A 17033-nucleotide genomic window follows, 5' to 3' on the forward strand; every position below is an offset into this window, starting at 1 on the left:
GCTGCAAACTGCACCCCTCCTCCATTGAAGTTGAGCAAACAGAGAGGTGGGCTCCTCTCGGAGAGTTGAGTTGAGTTGAGAGAGTGAGCTGGACAACCACCCTTCTCCTCTCGGAGGGTTGCGTAGCAAGAGGAATCGAAAAGAGGAAGAAGAGAGGGAGAACTTGGCTGATATTGGCCTGGTGACCTCATGGGTCATGGGGCCCAGAGTGACCAATGGTGGTTGAAACTTGTGTCTCCGGTCGGTTTTCACACCTCTGTTTGACGTTTCAAGCACCCTGGGAGACTGAGTTCTGGAGGCTCTGGTTTTCTCCAGAACAAAGGACATGCGGCCATGCTTTGACTATACATGTAGGCCAAACTGTAGTTCACAAATACCAGGTCCCAACAACTATGAGATTCAAACCTGTCTGTCAACAGAAAGTTATCCAACCATGGGACACGGGATTGCACAATTGCACATTTATGCAAAGATGTTAATTAAAGTACAAAAGTCTGGACAGTTGCACAACAGCTGGACTTCGCCTCCAAGGATCTTACAAGTCACATTTTAACACTGTGATCACCTATTTCTTGGCAAGCACTTTACATTTTAACTTGCAGGAAGAGATTACCAAGTTACCTCCTTGTTCTTGGGCACTCTGAGGACGCACAGATACCAATATGAGCAGCTTTGGGCAGATCCTGAAGGAGATTGGGGAGTTTGGTTTATTTCAGAAGCGTTTAGTCGCTGCGTTATGCATCCCCACCATTTTTGTAGCTTTTGATGAGATTGGTCAAGTGTTCACAGGCATGAACTTCCCTCATCACTGTAACACTGACTGGATCTTGGACCGAGGACCCAACCTGACTGTTGAGAGACAGATCAATCTCACCATCCCTGTGAACAAAGATGGAAAGTATGAGAGCTGTGAAATGTTCAAACCTGTGGATTGGGATTCGGAAAAGATTGAAGCATTTGGGATTAACACAACAACTGGATGCATAAATGGATCAGATTACGAGACACCCAAAGGTGCCTCCAGCATCGTGACAGAGGTATGAGACATATATTAACACTTAAGAGAAAACAATTTAAGAGATAAATGTTGTTTTTAGGAATGTTAATGTAGAAGATAATTCATTTTATTGATCACAGACACGGTTTGTTATGTGGCTGCTCTCAATAGTGGGACAAAGTCTTTGCTTATTCTCTTTGTCACATCCGGTTTCTTAGTTTGATCTGGTGTGTGCCAGGAGCAGTCTCATTGAGGTTTCACAGTCCATCTACATGGCCGGTCTTCTGGTTGGAGCGTTGGTGTTGGTGCCGATGGCTGACAGGTTCACACAACCATTCTAATGCAACTGTCTTTTAGAAAACAAATTGGATGAATTTATTTTACATCTGTAACGGTTTTCTTCTCTCTTTGTAGGTTTGGTCGACGCTTTGTGGTCCTCCTCTCGCTCCTTCAGCTACTGTTGTGTGGTGTCGCTGTTGCTTTCTCACCCAACATCTATGTCTACATTGTTATCAAATTCTTAGGTGGCATCTCAATTTCAGGCATTCTTGCTAATTCATTTGTCATAGGTTGGTACAACACTGAAACTTCTGATACTTAGTACCACCGTACTGTATCAGCACCACTGCTGTCCATAACAGTCTCCTTTCTGGTACTGCCACCAAGGGGTATTATAACTATAGTGGTGTGGATTTATACCACGATAAACTGAGCACATGATGATACCACATGTTCATGAAAAGCTTCAGAGGGGCGAGGCATACCCTGCATGAGTGCTGTAGCTCAATCAGTTAATGCTAACTTTTTAATATCGTAATAGTACCATTTCCCTTATAGTGCAGCAACATCATACCCGTTGATGACAAATGATTAAAACTGCAAGCAGTAAGAATCTTAGAAGAAGAAAATTAGAAGCGTGAGAAAGAGAACGTGAGAATTGTAGTTATTAGCCTAAAAACTCTAAACCTCTCCTCACTTTTACGCTTAGCTCCAAAACTTAGTTTTGAACCATGCATGACATCATTTTATCAATTCACTTATATGACACATGATGGGGAAAGGATTTCTGTTCAATATGAGCTTTATATTGTCTTTCAAGTTAGAATGTCTTTTTTGACCTTGACCTTTGACCATTGCTCCAAAAGTGAATCATCTAGAGATACCATCTTAAGTAATATTCCTACCAAGTTTGGTAAAAATATCCGTCTTATTTGTCCTACTGCCCTGAAGGTGGAGAATGGAGTGATTCTTCCAAGTTTGCTCTCTGTACCATCATCTGCCACACTTCTTTCCCTCTTGGACTAATGATGATGTCTGGTGTTGCCTATCTGATCCGTAACTGGAGGATCCTGCAGCTGGTGCTCTTCTGCCCTCTTGTCCTTGTTCTGGGAATCTTTTACTGGTCAGAAGCCTCACGTGCCACATTCAATACTTTAGTTTATACTTTAGTTTTTGATTATGAATCTATACGTCCACTAGGATTCTTCCAGAGTCAGCTCGCTGGCTCCTCACCCAGGGCAAGAAGGAGGAGGCCATAAAGGAAATCTGCAGGGCAGCAAGGGTGAATGGGAGGAAGGTCCCAGAAGACCTAATAGAGAGGGTGAGCAACCTCAAGTACAATGAAGCTATGAAGTAAATATATTATGATGAAAAAAGATACCTTAATTATTTAGCTTGCGGTTGTGGGATCATCCAAAAGAGGAACCATGTTGGACATCTTCAGGACTTCGTATCTGAGAAAACATGCTCTCGTAATGAGCACAATCTGGTGAGAATTTATTTCAACCACAATCGGATGACACTTTTAAACCAATAACTTTGTGATGGTACTGAAGAAATGTTTCTCTCTTGATAGGTTTGCAACTAATCTGATGTACTATGGACTGAGCCTGGGTGTCGGCAACTTTGGTCTGGATATCTACCTCACGCAGTTCATCTTTGGTCTAGTAGAAGTTCCTGCACGTCTGGGAACTCTACCATTCATCCAGCACTTTGGGAGGAGGATGTTTCAAGCTGGGGTGCTGATCTTTGGAGGTTGTGCTTGTCTTGGGACACTTGTGATTCCAAAAGGTAATGTGTTACATAATAACAGAATTCATGGTTATCTTTAAAATGTTTTGCATAAAAAGTTTAGTTCAAATGTAGTTGTTGTCTGATTTATTATTCTTCCTTTAGATCTTCCTCAAGTCGTAACAGTCATAGCTGTTCTGGGAAAATTTGCCGCAACTGCCAGTTTCTCCGTAATCTATGTTTACACTGCAGAGCTATACCCCACTGTTATAAGGTAAGGTAGCTGTTGTCCTAGACATAATAATGTGTTATGATGCCATATTAACTAACACTGTCTCTTTTGACTCAATTACTTGAGATTGCTGATGAGAGCATGATTTTTACTGGTAGGCAGAACGGTGTAGGTCTGAACTCCATGTGTGGTCGTGTGGGGGGCATCCTCGCTCCCCTGGTCAGACTCCTGGACGTCTACCATCACACCATCCCCATGCTTATATACGGCACCATCCCCATTGCTGCTGGAGGTTTCGCTTTACTACTGCCTGAAACCTGCAACGTTGAACTGCAGGACCACACTGAACCAAGGTTAGTTGATGAACCTTTAATCAACCGAGTGCTTATTTCAAGAAGTTGTACATTATAATCGACTTGTTCTTATTTCAGGGAACTCGAGAACGGGACCGCTGAGATTTTATCAAAATCTGGAGTTTGCACGAAAATGTAAATTATACAGGCAAAGCTTCCACGGATACGGTGTAGACAATAATTTGTTAGGATGTTAATATACAGAACTTTAAATGGATTATGGTTAAGTGTTAATATGTTTAATATTTAACTTCAAATTCTTATGTCTTATATTTAAAGGCTGTGAAGATTTAGTTGGAACACAGCTGCCAGAGTCTGAGTAATAAAAGTATAAAAGTTAAGTGTATCGCCATGTTCCTTGTTATAGTTCTGAACTTGTTGTAGTCTATTACACATGGGAGCTTTTTCCAGTTTCATATTACACGGTGCTGGGTTAATGTGATTTAGTAAGATGAAGCTAGGACTTCTTTAATTCTGCAGGACAGTAATGTGTCTCATGTATGATGTTCATTTTCCTTTACTCACTTAAAAAAAATCTACGTTTCAATTTCTGTTGAGGTTAATAAATGACTATACAGTGAAAACCACCCACCAACATTTAATGAACCGATGATCACAGAATGGGGATTTAGACTTTAATGACAGTAATCTGGTTTTTAACCTCGTCCGTTCGCTCTTTGTGTCGTTCAGTTGAGTAGCCTTTTGGTTTATTATTTTTACTATCTTTCAGCATGACTAGTTTTCTTTCTACAAACCTTTCACCAATAGTTTCAAAAGAAGTTAAATATATAGCTTGACCCTAGGGGCCTTTGCAGATACTGTTTTGTATTCAACAACCTCAAGAGGGCTTTCAGCTGATTTATATGTTGGCCCTGAAATGCAAATTTTGAAATTCATAAAATAGAAGAAAACACCTGAATATCTCACAAACAAGAACTCAGGAAACATCTTACGTCTTACGCAGACGGGTTTATTGCAAGATTGATGTAAATCAGAGACCCGGAATGAAACAATATCAATGTTAACAGAGTAACATGAGCGATTGTCAACCCTAAGTCTGACGATGTCTGACACAACGTCCCAACTTATCTCCTTCCCTCCCCACCCTGCATCATTCCAACAACACATCCATGAAAGGCTAGAATTGCTGTCACTCTCTATGGAACTTGTAGATAAACCTAAATAACGTTGTGTCCTTACATCTTGTTTCTGATATGATTTTAAAAAAGAGTTGGTGCCTCTCTCTCTGGGGCATTTGAATTACCTATAAAAGTCCCTGAGCATAGACGCTACAATTCACTGCTAGTTCGCCCTTAATCTCTAATCTGACCTTGGGTACTGTTGGGAAAGAAGGATGTACGTGTGGCAGGAGGCAGGCTCTGCTCTGTCAACTCATAAAAGGTGCAATTTGAGAGGATTGGTCAAAAATGTATTATTAAAAGTTATTACACAATGTGCCGCATCATGACACACCTTATGTGAACTTATCTGTTGGCATGTGATCCTGGTACCCACTGTTCTCTTCTTCCCACAATCTGGACAGCTGCACAACAGCTGGACTTATGCCGAAAGGATCCGAACATGTCACATGAACCATACAGATCATAAAAACACTGTGATTGTCAGTTTAAACATTAACTTGCAGGACGAGAGTCAAGTTGACCGTTGGTGGTTGGAGGTTGATTTAATACTGGATGTTTCCGACGCCGCACTCTGAGGACGTACAGACGACAATATGAGCAGCTTCGGGCAGATCCTGAAGGAGATTGGAGAGTTTGGTTTATTTCAGAAGCGTTTAGTCGCTGCATTATGTATTCCCACTATTTTCGGTGCTTTTGATGTGATTGGACAAGTGTTTACAGGCATGAACTTCCCTCATCACTGTAACACTGACTGGATCTTGGACCGAGGACCCAACCTGACTGTTGAGAGACAGATAAATCTCACCATCCCTGTGAACAAAGATGGAAAGTATGAGAGCTGTGAAATGTTCACACCTGTGGATTGGGATTTGGAAAAGATTGAAGCATTTGGGATTAACACAACAACAGGATGCATAAACGGATCAGATTACGAGACACCCAAAGGTGCCTCCAGCATCGTGACAGATGTAAGAGAAACTTGTTTACACTCCAGAACAAAACAATATGTATAACTTGTACTAATCAATTTAGAATAAGGTAGTGTGTGAAGTGCTGTACAAGATAGCCAGACATAATTAGAATCATTGGGTAATGTAAAAATAATAAACTGATTTATACCTATGCAATATTTGGACAGACTATTACCATGCAGATTTAAAAACCTAAAAATCTCTGTATCTTGAGAAAGTTGATGATGGAGTCACCACTGATGCAAAGGTCCAAGTTACCATATCCACTTTTATACTATTTTCTGTTTTCAGTTTGATCTGGTGTGTGACAGGAGCAGTCTCATTGAGGTATCACAGTCCATATACATGGCCGGTCTCCTGGTTGGAGCGTTGGTGTTTGGGCTGATGGCTGACAGGTACCATTCGAAATTGGAAATGAATTGCAACTGAAACCTGACTGAGATTCAAACTGTGTCAGTGCTGTCTTTGGAAACCGTGTAAATGAGATATTATTCTGTGATGTATTTACTCTGTACTGTACATCTGCACCTAATCCCCTTGCTTATCCAGACATTATTAACTTCGGTACTACAATAAAAAATATTGAAAATTACATCAAAATAAAAATCACAAAGCAGTTCATGATCCTCTCAGCCTGTCGCATGAAGCTGTTCAGAAGCCTGGTGGTCCTGGTACGGATGTTTCTGAATCCCCTCCCCGATGGTAGCAGGGGAAACAGAACATGGGAGGGGTCCATGGTGATGCTGGAGGCTCTGGGGGGGGGCAACGCTGCTTGAAGACGTACAGCAGGGATGGGAGAGTTCATGTTTGAAAAAAATGTATAACAGCTAATTATTATTATTATTGTTTTTGTGTAGGTTTGGTCGACGCTTCGTGGTCCTCCTCTCGCTCCTTCAGCTACTGCTGTGTGGTGTCGCTGCTGCTTTCTCACCCAACATCTATGTCTACATCGTTATCAAATTCTTAAGTGGCATCTCAATTTCTGGCATCAGTGCTAATGCATTTGTCATAGGTGGGTAAAATGTTAAAAACGAAACTGAATGCCTTGATACTTTACAATTACAATTGGACCTTGTAATTTCTGGTACTTCTACCCCACAGGACCAGTCAAATACTTAGAAAACTTGTGGCTTTAATCCACTGATCTGATGAACACCACAACAAAAATTCTAAAAATCAATGTATAGGTAGACTGCATTAGTGCTGGTGTGCAAAGAGCAGTAAATACTGTGGCGAGTGCCTTGATCATCAGAACACATGAAGATATCATATGTATAGAATTGTTGTAATATATGTAATTAGTACAATGAAATAATCCCCTGGGACTTTTGTTTATCTATTCACCTGATCGCATTTTACTGAAAGTATGAGCAGTGTTTGAAGTTACATTGCCAAACATTGGTTCATAAGTAAATGATAACTTGCACAAACACACACGTGCAAAAGAAGCATAAAGTAGGAAATTGTGAATGATGCCTTTTCCGTCTCATCTGTCCTTCTGCTCTGAAGGTGGAGAATGGAGTGATTCTTCCAAGTTTGCTCTCTGTACCATGGCCAACCTCTCTGCATTTCCTCTTGGACTGATGATGATATCTGGCATTGCCTATCTGATCCGTGACTGGAGGATCCTGCAGCTGGTGCTCTTCTGCCCTCTTGTTCTTGTTCTGGGAATCTTTTACTGGTCAGAAGCCTCACGTGCAACATTCAATACTTGTTCTCTAAAAACAATAAAAGTGTATATTTTAGTTTGTGATCGTGGATCTATACGTCCACTAGGATTCTTCCAGAGTCAGCACGCTGGCTCCTCACCCAGGGCAAGAAGAAAGAGGCCATAAAGGAAATCTGCAGGGCAGCTAAGGTGAATGGGAGGAAGGTCCCAGAAGACCTGGTAGAGAGGGTGAGCAACCTCAAGTACAATGAAGCACAATAAACTGAAGTAAATAGAGACTAACTGAAATATATACCTTGATTCTTTAGCTGGAGGCTGCAGGAACATCCAAAAGAGGAAACATGTTGGACATCTTCAGGACCTCCTATCTGAGAAAACGTGCTCTTGTACTGAGCTTCCTCTGGTGAGAGTTTATTTCAACCACAACCTGCTCATTGGCCTAGTTTGAACTTTAAGGCTTCATTTTGAGACATGTCTGACAATGACAAGCATGTCGATAGTAAAGGGGGTAATGATAATGGAAGAAGTGCACAAATACGGACAAATGAACGCAGAGTAGGGAACAAGACTCCCACTGTTTCTTCATAAATATCTACGATTAAGCTTAAATAAGCCTTAAGGGAAGCATTGGCTGTCTGTCAAAATGCAAGGGCTTGATTTTCAATACTTTTACAAGTAAATTAAAGACCACAAAAAGTTGTTTAATGCTTCTTAGGCACCTTACGTCGTAGGTTTACCAGTCATACCCAAATGGGAGAAGACCCTCGAGTAGACCCAGAACTCGCTGGAGGGATTACATATTCCACCTAGTCTGGAAATGCCTCAGAATCCTCAGGAATAGCTGGGAAGTGTGGCTGGGAAGAGGGATATCTGGAATACTTTATTTACCTCCATGATCCTAGCACTCGTAAGCTTGCAAAAAGTAAGATTGCGATTCATCAGAAGTTCTGTTTTAGTACAACATATACAGATACTGTCAGTACATGCATCTTATGCTATGGCCACTAGGGGTTTCAGTGAGCCCCCTGCAGCAATCCAGTGACCCCTAATTCTAATAAACCAAAATCTTTGTTGTGGTCGCTGAAGACATCTCCCCCCTTGATAGGTTTGCAAATAATCTGATGTACTATGGACTGAGCCTGAATGTCGGCAACTTTGGTCTGGATATCTACCTCACGCAGTTCATCTTTGGTCTAGTAGAAGTTCCTGCATCTCTGGGCTCTTTACCACTCATCCAGCACTTTGGGAGGAGGATATGTCAAGCTGGTGTGCTGATCTTTGGAGGTTGTGCTTGTCTTGGGACACTTGTGATTCCAAAAGGTAATGTGTTACATACGACCGTCTGGAACATATACTGACCTGATAATGTAATTTATATGAGTGTGAAATGAGTTTTTCCTTTAGATCTTCCTCAAGTCGTAACAGCCTTAGCTGTTCTTGGAAAATTTGCAGCAACTGCCTCTTTCGCCATAGTCTTTATTTACACAGCAGAACTATACCCCACTGTTGTGAGGTAGGTATTGTCCCAAATATAAAATTTCAAATCGGGTATTATGTCATATTGCCCTTTTTGCTTTTATTACTTTATTACCATGATCTTTACTGGTAGGCAGAATGGTGTAGGTCTAAACGCCATGTGTGGTCGTATGGGCGGCATCCTCGCTCCACTGGTCATACTCCTGGACGTCTACCATTACACCATCCCCATGCTATTATACGGCACCCTCGCCATTGCTGCTGGAGGTTTCGCTTTACTACTGCCTGAAACCTGCAATGTTGAACTGCAGGACTACACTGAACAAAAGTGAGTTGATGAATCTTTTATCAACAAAATACTTATTTTTGTTTAAAAAAGACCAAAGTAATTGTGTGTAATAATGCTCTTGTTTTCAATTTCAGGGAACCACAGAATGGAACTGCTGAGATTTTATCAAATTTAGAAAAGAGCAGTGGTAACAGTAAATTGTCAGATCAACCTTGATCAGCTGACCAAAATAATCTAATGTTCTAAACCAACAACTTGTATCTTAGATCCCATTCCTACAAAATTACTTAAAGAAATTCTGACCCTAATTGAAAGTACATTACTGAACACAATCAACCTGTCATTATCATCAGGATATGTACCACAGTCCTTTAAACTAGCTGTAATATAACCTCTTCTCAAGAAATCCACCCTGGACCCGGAGGTTTTAGCAAACTACAGACCGATATCCAACCTCCCCTTCATGCCTAAAATCCTTGAAAAAGTTGTAGCCAATCAGCTGTGTGAGTTTCTGCAGGAAAGTAATGTATATGAAGACTTTCAGTCGGGGTTTAGAGCTAATCACAGCACGGAGACAGCCTTGGCAAAAGTCACTTATGACCTTCCAATAGTTTCAGATCAGGGATTTGTGTCTGTCCTCGTTCTGTTAGATCTTAGTGCAGCAATCGACACTAGTGACAAATTTTATTACAGAGACTACAACAGTTAATTAGCATTAAATGAACCGCCCTAAACTGGTTTAAATCATATTTGTCAGATCGATTCCCATTCGTGCAAATTAATGATGAGTCATCTGTGCGCACCAAAGTTAACCACGGTGTTCAACAGGGCTCTGTGCTCAGCCCAATTTTATTCTCATTTTATATGCTTCCACTAGGAAAAATTATCAGGACATACTCGATAAATTTCCACTGCTATGCGGATGACACCCAGTGATACTTGTCAATAAAACCTGAACAATGTAATCAATTAACTAAACTCCAAGCATGTCTCAAGGACTTAAAAACCTGGATGACCTGAAGTTTTCTTTTATTAAACTCACATAAAACAGAGGTTCTAATACTTGGCCCTAAACACCTTAGAGATACATTATCTAATGATATAGCTGCACTGGACGACATTGCCCTTGCTTCCAATGAAACAGTCAGGAACTTGGGAGTGATCTTCGATCTCGATTTGTCCTTTAATTCTCACTTAAAACTAATTTTTCGGACCGCCTTCTTCCACTTGCTTAATATCTAAAAAATCAGATATGTCCTTTCTCAAAAAGATGCAGAAAAAGTAGTCCACGTCTTTGTTACATTCAGACTTGATTATTGTAATTCCTTCTTACCAGGCTTCAGCAGTAAGTCGTTAAAGACTCAGCAGCTTGTCCAAAATGCTGCAGCACGTGTCCGGACAAGAACCAAGAAAAGAGACCACATTTCTCCTGTATTAGCTTCGCTACACTGGCTTCCAGTTAAATCTAGAATAGAATTTAAAATTCTCCTCCTCACCTTCAAGGCTCTGAATAATATGGCACCATTATACCTCAAAGAGCTGATAGTACCATATCAACCCACTAGAGCAGTGCGCTCCCAGAATTCAGGCTGACTTGTCGTCCCTAAAGTCTCTAAAAGTAGAGGAGGAGCCAGACCTTTCAGCTATCAAGCTCCTCTCCTGTGGAATCATCTCCCACTTTCACTTCGGGAGGCAGACACCATCTGTACGTTTAAGAGTAGGCTTAAAACCTTCCTTCACAATAAAGCACATAGTTAGAGCCGGTCCAGGCTTGTCTTAGACCTGCTCTTAGTTATGCTGCTATAGGTCTAGAATGTCGGGGGACACATGACACACGGAGCTTCTCTTCCCAGCGTCTCCTTCCTCTTCTCCATCCTGATCACATCAAAGGAATTAATATCTCATCAATACATGGTACTGATTTGACTTCTTCCCCGGAGTCCCATTGCCTTATCGTCCGCACATCCAGGGCCGCGGCCACATCGTGGATTATGATCTGTGGATCGTGGATCAGAGATCGTGATCGTAATGGTGGATCCTCTATGGCGGATTCTGTATCGTGCTGGCTGATTGTGATAATAATGGTGGATCCTGTAACGTGTTTGCATCTGATAATGGTGGTGGACCACGATTTTTTTTGTTGTTTTTCCTTACTCTTGTTGAGGGTTAAGGGCAGAGGATGTCACACCTTGTTAAAGCCCTAAGAGACAAATTGTGATTGGTGAATATGGGCCATACAAATACAATTTGATTGATTGATTGATTGAGTATACCATTGAATAAAATACATAACTTAAAAACTTTGACCGAATCATGTTGAATTGTAATAATGTTTCATGTTTAACTTCCAAACTATTAATAATCTGTTGAAACTCAGTTTTATTGTTTGTTTTTGAAGTTCTGTCACACTATTCAAACTCACATGCAGAGAACACACAGGAGACCAAAGTTTGAGATAAAAAGTATAAACTTTACTCACAGTCCAGTTAATCACACAATCATACATGAAAAGACAGTCCAAGAAGAGCCACGTAAAACTGGTAAGAGGCAGGGAAACTCAAGTCCAAAATAGGCTGCAGAGAACTGGAATCTCGTCAGGATTAGAAAACCAACAAACCTGGCAGCCAGTTTCTGTGTGATTCCTCCCGAGAGGAGGTGGACAACCAAACCTTCTGCCATGCCTGGTACCAAGGGGCTGGAGTGTGATGGTGGTCAGCAAATCTCTCTTAATGTACGGAGGTCCTCAGCAGGGAGGCCCAGGCTCACCAGGCCCCTTCCAGTAACAATGGAGGATTATAGTTTGAGCCTAGGAAATAGAAGGCTCCTCTTCTAATGCAAAGAGGGGTAGTTTCTAGTCCTGCACACTCTGGAAAGCAAACACTCCGGTGGGCAACACAGGTGAGGAATCATGTTCATATATGATTATACTGAAGTTCAAATTTAGAAATTGATCAAATGGAAAGCTCATGTAGATTTGTTTTCATCTGATTGGATCAAACATGAATACTTGCCTGTTATTACACGATGTGCGGTATTATAACACACATTATGTCGTAAAGAGAATCACACTTACAGTATCTGTTGGCAGAAAGTCAAGTGATCATGGTACACACTGTCCTCATACATTTTGCTGATCAAAGAGAGGTCGTTAATAAAGGGACAAAAGTTCAGGTCTTACTGTAAACACTGGGTCCAAGCCACAGACCTGGACAGCTGCACAACAGCTGGACTTATGCCTGAAGGATCCTAACATGTCACATGAACCTTACAGATCATAAAAACAATGTGATTGTCAGTTTAAACATTAACTTGCAGGATGAGACTCTGGACGTTTCCGACGCCGCACTCTGAGGACGTACAGACGACAATATGAGCAGCTTCGGGCAGATCCTGAAGGAGATTGGAGAGTTTGGTTTATTTCAGAAGCGTTTAGTTGCTGCATTAAGTATTCCCACTATTTTCGCTGCTTTTGATTTGATTGTACAAGTGTTTACAGTCGTGAACTTCCCTCATCACTGTAACACTGACTGGATCTTGGACCGAGGACCCAACCTGACTGTTGAGAGACAGATAAATCTCACCATCCCTGTGAACAAAGATGGAAAGTATGAGAGCTGTGAAATGTTCACACCTGTGAATTGGGATTTGGAAAAGATTGAAGCATTTGGGATTAACACAACAACAGGATGCATAAATGGATCAGATTACGAGACACCCAAAGGTGCCTCCAACATCGTGACAGATGTAAGAGAAACTTGTTTACACTCCAGAACAAAACAATATATATTACTTGTACTAATTAATTTAGAATAAGCTAGTGTGTGAAGTGCTGTACAAGATAGGCAGACAGAATTATAATCATTGGGTAATGTAAAAATAATAAACTGATTTATACCTATGCAACATTTGGACGGACTAGTACCAAGCAGATTTAAAAACCTAAAAATCTCTGTATCTTGAGAAAGTTGATGATGGAGTCACCACTGATGCAAAGGTCCAAGTTACCATATCCACTTTTATGCTATTTTCTGTTTCCAGTTTGATCTGGTGTGTGACAGGAGCAGTCTCATTGAGGTATCACAGTCCATATATATGTCCGGTCACCTGGTTGGAGCATTGGTGTTTGGGCTGATGGCTGACAGGTACCATTCGAAATTGGAAATGCAGATGCTTGAAGATTGGCAGCAGGGATGGGAGAGTTCATGTTTGAAAAACAGTTCTTTATTATTATTTCTTTTTGTGTAGGTTTGGTCGACGCTTCGTGGTCCTCCTCTCGCTCCTTCAGCTACTGCTGTCTGGTGTCGCTGCTGCTTTCTCACCCAACATCTATGTCTACATCGTTATCAAATTCTTAAGTGGCATCTCAATTTCTGGCATCATGGGTAATGCATTTGTCATAGGTGGGTAAAATGTTAAAAACAGAAACTGAATGCCTTGATACTTCATCAGAGTCACTAACACTAAAATCATTGTATTTTGTAATTTCTGGTACTTCTACCCCACAGTACCAGTGAAATATTTTTAAAACTCAAAAAATTGTGGCTTTAATCCACTGATCTGATGAACACCACAACAAAAATTCAAAAAATCAATGTATAGGTAGACTGCATTAGTGCTGGTGTGCAAAGAGAAGTAAATACTGTGGCGAGTGCCTTGATCCTCAGAACACATGATGATATCATATGTATAGAATTGTTGTAATATATGTAATTAGTACAATGAAATAATCCCCTGGGACTTTTGTTTATCTATTCACCTGATCGCATTTTACTGAAAGTATGAGCAGTGTTTGAAGTTACATTGCAAAACATTGGTTCATAAGTAAATGATAACTTGCACAAACACACACGTGCAAAAGAAGCATAAAGTAGGAAATTGTGAATGATGCCTTTTCCGTCTTATCTGTCCTTCTGCTCTGAAGGTGGAGAATGGAGTGATTCTTCCAAGTTTGCTCTCTGTACCTTAATCTGCCAATCTGCATTTCCTCTTGGACTGATGATGATATCTGGCATTGCCTATCTGATCCATGACTGGAGGATCCTGCAGCTGGTGCTCTTCTGCCCTCTTGTTCTTGTTCTGGGAATCTTTTACTGGTCAGTTGCCTCACGTGCCACATTCAATACTTGTTCTCTAAAAACAATAAAAGTGTATATTTTAGTTTGTGATCGTGGATCTATACGTCCACTAGGATTCTTCCAGAGTCAGCTCGCTGGCTCCTCACCCAGGGCAAGAAGAAGGAGGCCATCAAGGAAATCTGCAGGGCAGCTAAGGTGAATGGGAGGAAGGTCCCTGAAGACCTGGTAGAGAGGGTGAGCAACCTCAAGTACAATGAAGCACAATAAACTGAAGTAAATAGAGATTCACTGAAATATATACCTTGATTCTTTAGCTGGAGGCTGCAGGAACATCCAAAAGAGGAAACATGTTGGACATCTTCAGGACCTCCTATCTGAGAAAACGTGCTCTTGTATTGAGCTTCCTCTGGTGAGAGTTTATTTCAACCACAACCTGCTCATTGGCCTAGTTTGAACTTTAAGGCTTAATTTTCAGACATTTCTGACAATGACAAGCATGTCGATAGTAAAGGGGGTAATGATAATGGAAGAAGTGCACAAATACGGACAAAATGAACGCAGAGTAGGGAACAAAGACTCCCACTGTTTCTACATAAATATCTACGATTAAGCTTATTATTATTTGGCAAGTTACCTCCATGATCCTAGCAATCGTAAGCTTGCAAAAAGTAAGATCGTAATTTATCAGTAGTTCTGTTTTATGATAACATATACAGATACTGTCACTAAATGCTTCTCATGCTATGGCCACTAGGGGTTTCAGTGAGCCCCCTGCAGCAATCCAGTGAACCGCTAATTCTAATAAACCAAAATCTTTGTTGTGATTGCTGAAGACTTGTCCCTCCCCCTTGATAGGTTTGCAACTAGTCTGATATACTTTGGACTGAGCCTGAATGTCGGCAACTTTGGTCTGGATATCTACCTCACGCAGTTCATCTTTGGTCTAGTAGAAGTTCCTGCATATCTGAGCTGTTTACCACTCATCCAGCACTTTGGGAGGAGGATATGTCAAGCTGGTGTGCTGATCTTTGCAGGTTGTGCTTGTCTTGGGACACTTGTGATTCCAAAAGGTAATGTGTTACATACGACCGTCTGGAACATATACTGACCTGATAATGTAATTTGTATGAGTGTGAAATGTGTTTTTCCTTTAGATCTTCCTCAAGTCGCAACAACCTTAGCTGTTCTTGGAAAATTTGCAGCAACTGCCTCATACGCCATAATCTATGTTTACACGGCAGAACTATACCCCACTGTTGTGAGGTAGGTATTGTCCCAAATGTAAAATTTCAAATCTGGTATAATGTCATATTGCCTCTTTTGCTTTTATTACTTAAGACGCGCATGATCTTTACTGGTAGGCAGAATGGTGTAGGTCTAAACGCCATGTGTGCTTATGTGGGAGGAATCCTCGCTCCACTGGTCATACTCCTGGACGTCTACCATTACACCATCCCCATGCTAATATACGGCACCCTCCCCATTGCTGCTGGAGGTTTCTGTTTACTACTGCCTGAAACCTGCAATGTTGAACTGCAGGACTACACTGAACAAAGGTGAGTTGATCAAGCTTTTATCAACAAAATACTTATTTTTGTTTAAAAAAGACCAAAGTAATTGTGTGTAATAATGCTCTTGTTTTCAATTTCAGGGAACCACAGAATGGAACTGCTGAGATTTTATCAAATTTAGAAAAGAGCACAAAATTGTAATTCACATGAGCAAAACAGATTTCAGACTCTATAATATGAGGAACAGTAGCGTGTTTCCACTTAACTGATACAGTGGTAACAGTAATTTGTCAGATCAACCTTGATCAGCTGACCAAAATAATCTCATGTTCTAAACCAACAACTTGTATCTTAGATCCCATTCCTACAAAATTACTTAAAGAAATTCTGACCCTAATTGAAAGTACATTACTGAACACAATCAACCTGTCATTATCATCAGGATATGTACCACAGTCCTTTAAACTAGCTGTAATATAACCTCTTCTCAAGAAATCCACCCTGGACCCGGAGGTTTTAGCAAACTACAGACCGATATCTAACCTCCCCTTCATGCCTAAAATCCTTGAAAAAGTTGTAGCCAATCAGCTGTGTGAGTTTCTCCAGGAAAGTAATGTATATGAAGACTTTCAGTCGGGGTTTAGAGCTAATCACAGCACGGAGACAGCCTTGGCAAAAGTCACTTATGACCTTCCAATAGTTTCAGATCAGGGATTTGTGTCTGTCCTCGTTCTGTTAGATCTTAGTGCAGCAATCGACACTAGTGACCATCAAATTTTATTACAGAGACTACAACAGTTAATTAGCATTAAAGGAACCGCCCTAAACTGGTTTAAATCATATTTGACAGATCGATTCCAAATCGTGTAAATTAATGATGAGTCATCTGTGCGCACCAAAGTTAACCACGGTGTTCCACAGGGCTCTGTGCTCGGCCCAATTTTATTCTCATTTTATATGCTTCCACTAGGAAACATTATCAGAACATACTCGGTAAATTTCCACTGCTATGCGGATGACACCCAGTTATACTTGTCAATAAAACCTGAACAATGTAATCAATTAACTAAACTCCAAGCATGTCTCAAGGACTTAAAAACCTGGATGACCTGAAGTTTTCTCTTATTAAACTCAGATAAAACAGAGGTTCTAATACTTGGCACTAAACACCTTAGAGATACATTATCTAATGATATAGCTGCGCTAGACGACATTGCCCTTGCTTCCAATGAAACAGTCAGGAACTTGGGAGTGATCTTCGATCCCGATTTGTCCTTTAATTCTCACTTAAAACTAATTTCTAGGACC

At 40.8% G+C, this 17033-nt stretch overlaps 3 protein-coding genes across 3 annotated transcripts; all 3 read left to right on the forward strand.

Annotated features, from left to right (window-relative positions):
- Positions 1-662: 662 nt before the first annotated feature.
- Positions 663-4286, forward strand: LOC118098920 (solute carrier family 22 member 13-like). Its single transcript, XM_047337928.1, has 10 exons — positions 663-1037; positions 1216-1319; positions 1412-1566; positions 2228-2399; positions 2477-2597; positions 2671-2765; positions 2853-3067; positions 3173-3281; positions 3398-3592; positions 4283-4286. The coding sequence occupies exons 1-10, from the start codon at positions 663-665 to the stop codon at positions 4284-4286; spliced, it is 1545 nt and encodes a 514-aa protein (XP_047193884.1).
- A 1041-nt stretch (positions 4287-5327) lies between these two features.
- On the forward strand, positions 5328-9182 carry LOC118098712 (solute carrier family 22 member 13-like). The gene is made up of 9 exons (XM_035142789.2): positions 5328-5702; positions 5997-6100; positions 6563-6717; positions 7215-7386; positions 7482-7602; positions 7683-7777; positions 8480-8694; positions 8779-8887; positions 8984-9182. The coding sequence occupies exons 1-9, from the start codon at positions 5328-5330 to the stop codon at positions 9180-9182; spliced, it is 1545 nt and encodes a 514-aa protein (XP_034998680.2).
- Positions 9183-12508: 3326 nt separating this feature from the next.
- On the forward strand, positions 12509-16471 carry LOC124851164 (solute carrier family 22 member 13-like). The gene is made up of 10 exons (XM_047337929.1): positions 12509-12883; positions 13178-13281; positions 13385-13539; positions 14061-14232; positions 14328-14448; positions 14529-14623; positions 15070-15284; positions 15369-15477; positions 15576-15770; positions 16465-16471. The coding sequence occupies exons 1-10, from the start codon at positions 12509-12511 to the stop codon at positions 16469-16471; spliced, it is 1548 nt and encodes a 515-aa protein (XP_047193885.1).
- Positions 16472-17033: the final 562 nt, after the last annotated feature.

This window comes from Hippoglossus stenolepis, chromosome 19 (genome assembly GCF_022539355.2).
Source record: "Hippoglossus stenolepis isolate QCI-W04-F060 chromosome 19, HSTE1.2, whole genome shotgun sequence".
Lineage (NCBI taxonomy): Eukaryota > Metazoa > Chordata > Actinopteri > Pleuronectiformes > Pleuronectidae > Hippoglossus > Hippoglossus stenolepis.

What these genes read in the sequence shown, in the direction of transcription:
- LOC118098920 (XM_047337928.1), top strand. Translation starts at nt 663, where the DNA reads ATGAGCAGCTTTGGGCAGATCCTGAAGGAGATTGGGGAGTTTGGTTTA. An exon ending in TGCTAATTCATTTGTCATAG is followed by an intron (nt 1,567 to 2,227) that starts GTTGGTACAACA and finishes ACTGCCCTGAAG; the next exon opens with GTGGAGAATGGAGTGATTCT. An exon ending in CTATACCCCACTGTTATAAG is followed by an intron (nt 3,282 to 3,397) that starts GTAAGGTAGCTG and finishes TTTTACTGGTAG; the next exon opens with GCAGAACGGTGTAGGTCTGA.
- LOC118098712 (XM_035142789.2), top strand. Translation starts at nt 5,328, where the DNA reads ATGAGCAGCTTCGGGCAGATCCTGAAGGAGATTGGAGAGTTTGGTTTA. An exon ending in TTTGGGCTGATGGCTGACAG is followed by an intron (nt 6,101 to 6,562) that starts GTACCATTCGAA and finishes GTTTTTGTGTAG; the next exon opens with GTTTGGTCGACGCTTCGTGG. An exon ending in TGCTAATGCATTTGTCATAG is followed by an intron (nt 6,718 to 7,214) that starts GTGGGTAAAATG and finishes TCTGCTCTGAAG; the next exon opens with GTGGAGAATGGAGTGATTCT.
- LOC124851164 (XM_047337929.1), top strand. Translation starts at nt 12,509, where the DNA reads ATGAGCAGCTTCGGGCAGATCCTGAAGGAGATTGGAGAGTTTGGTTTA. An exon ending in CCTCCAACATCGTGACAGAT is followed by an intron (nt 12,884 to 13,177) that starts GTAAGAGAAACT and finishes TTCTGTTTCCAG; the next exon opens with TTTGATCTGGTGTGTGACAG. An exon ending in GTTCTGGGAATCTTTTACTG is followed by an intron (nt 14,233 to 14,327) that starts GTCAGTTGCCTC and finishes TACGTCCACTAG; the next exon opens with GATTCTTCCAGAGTCAGCTC.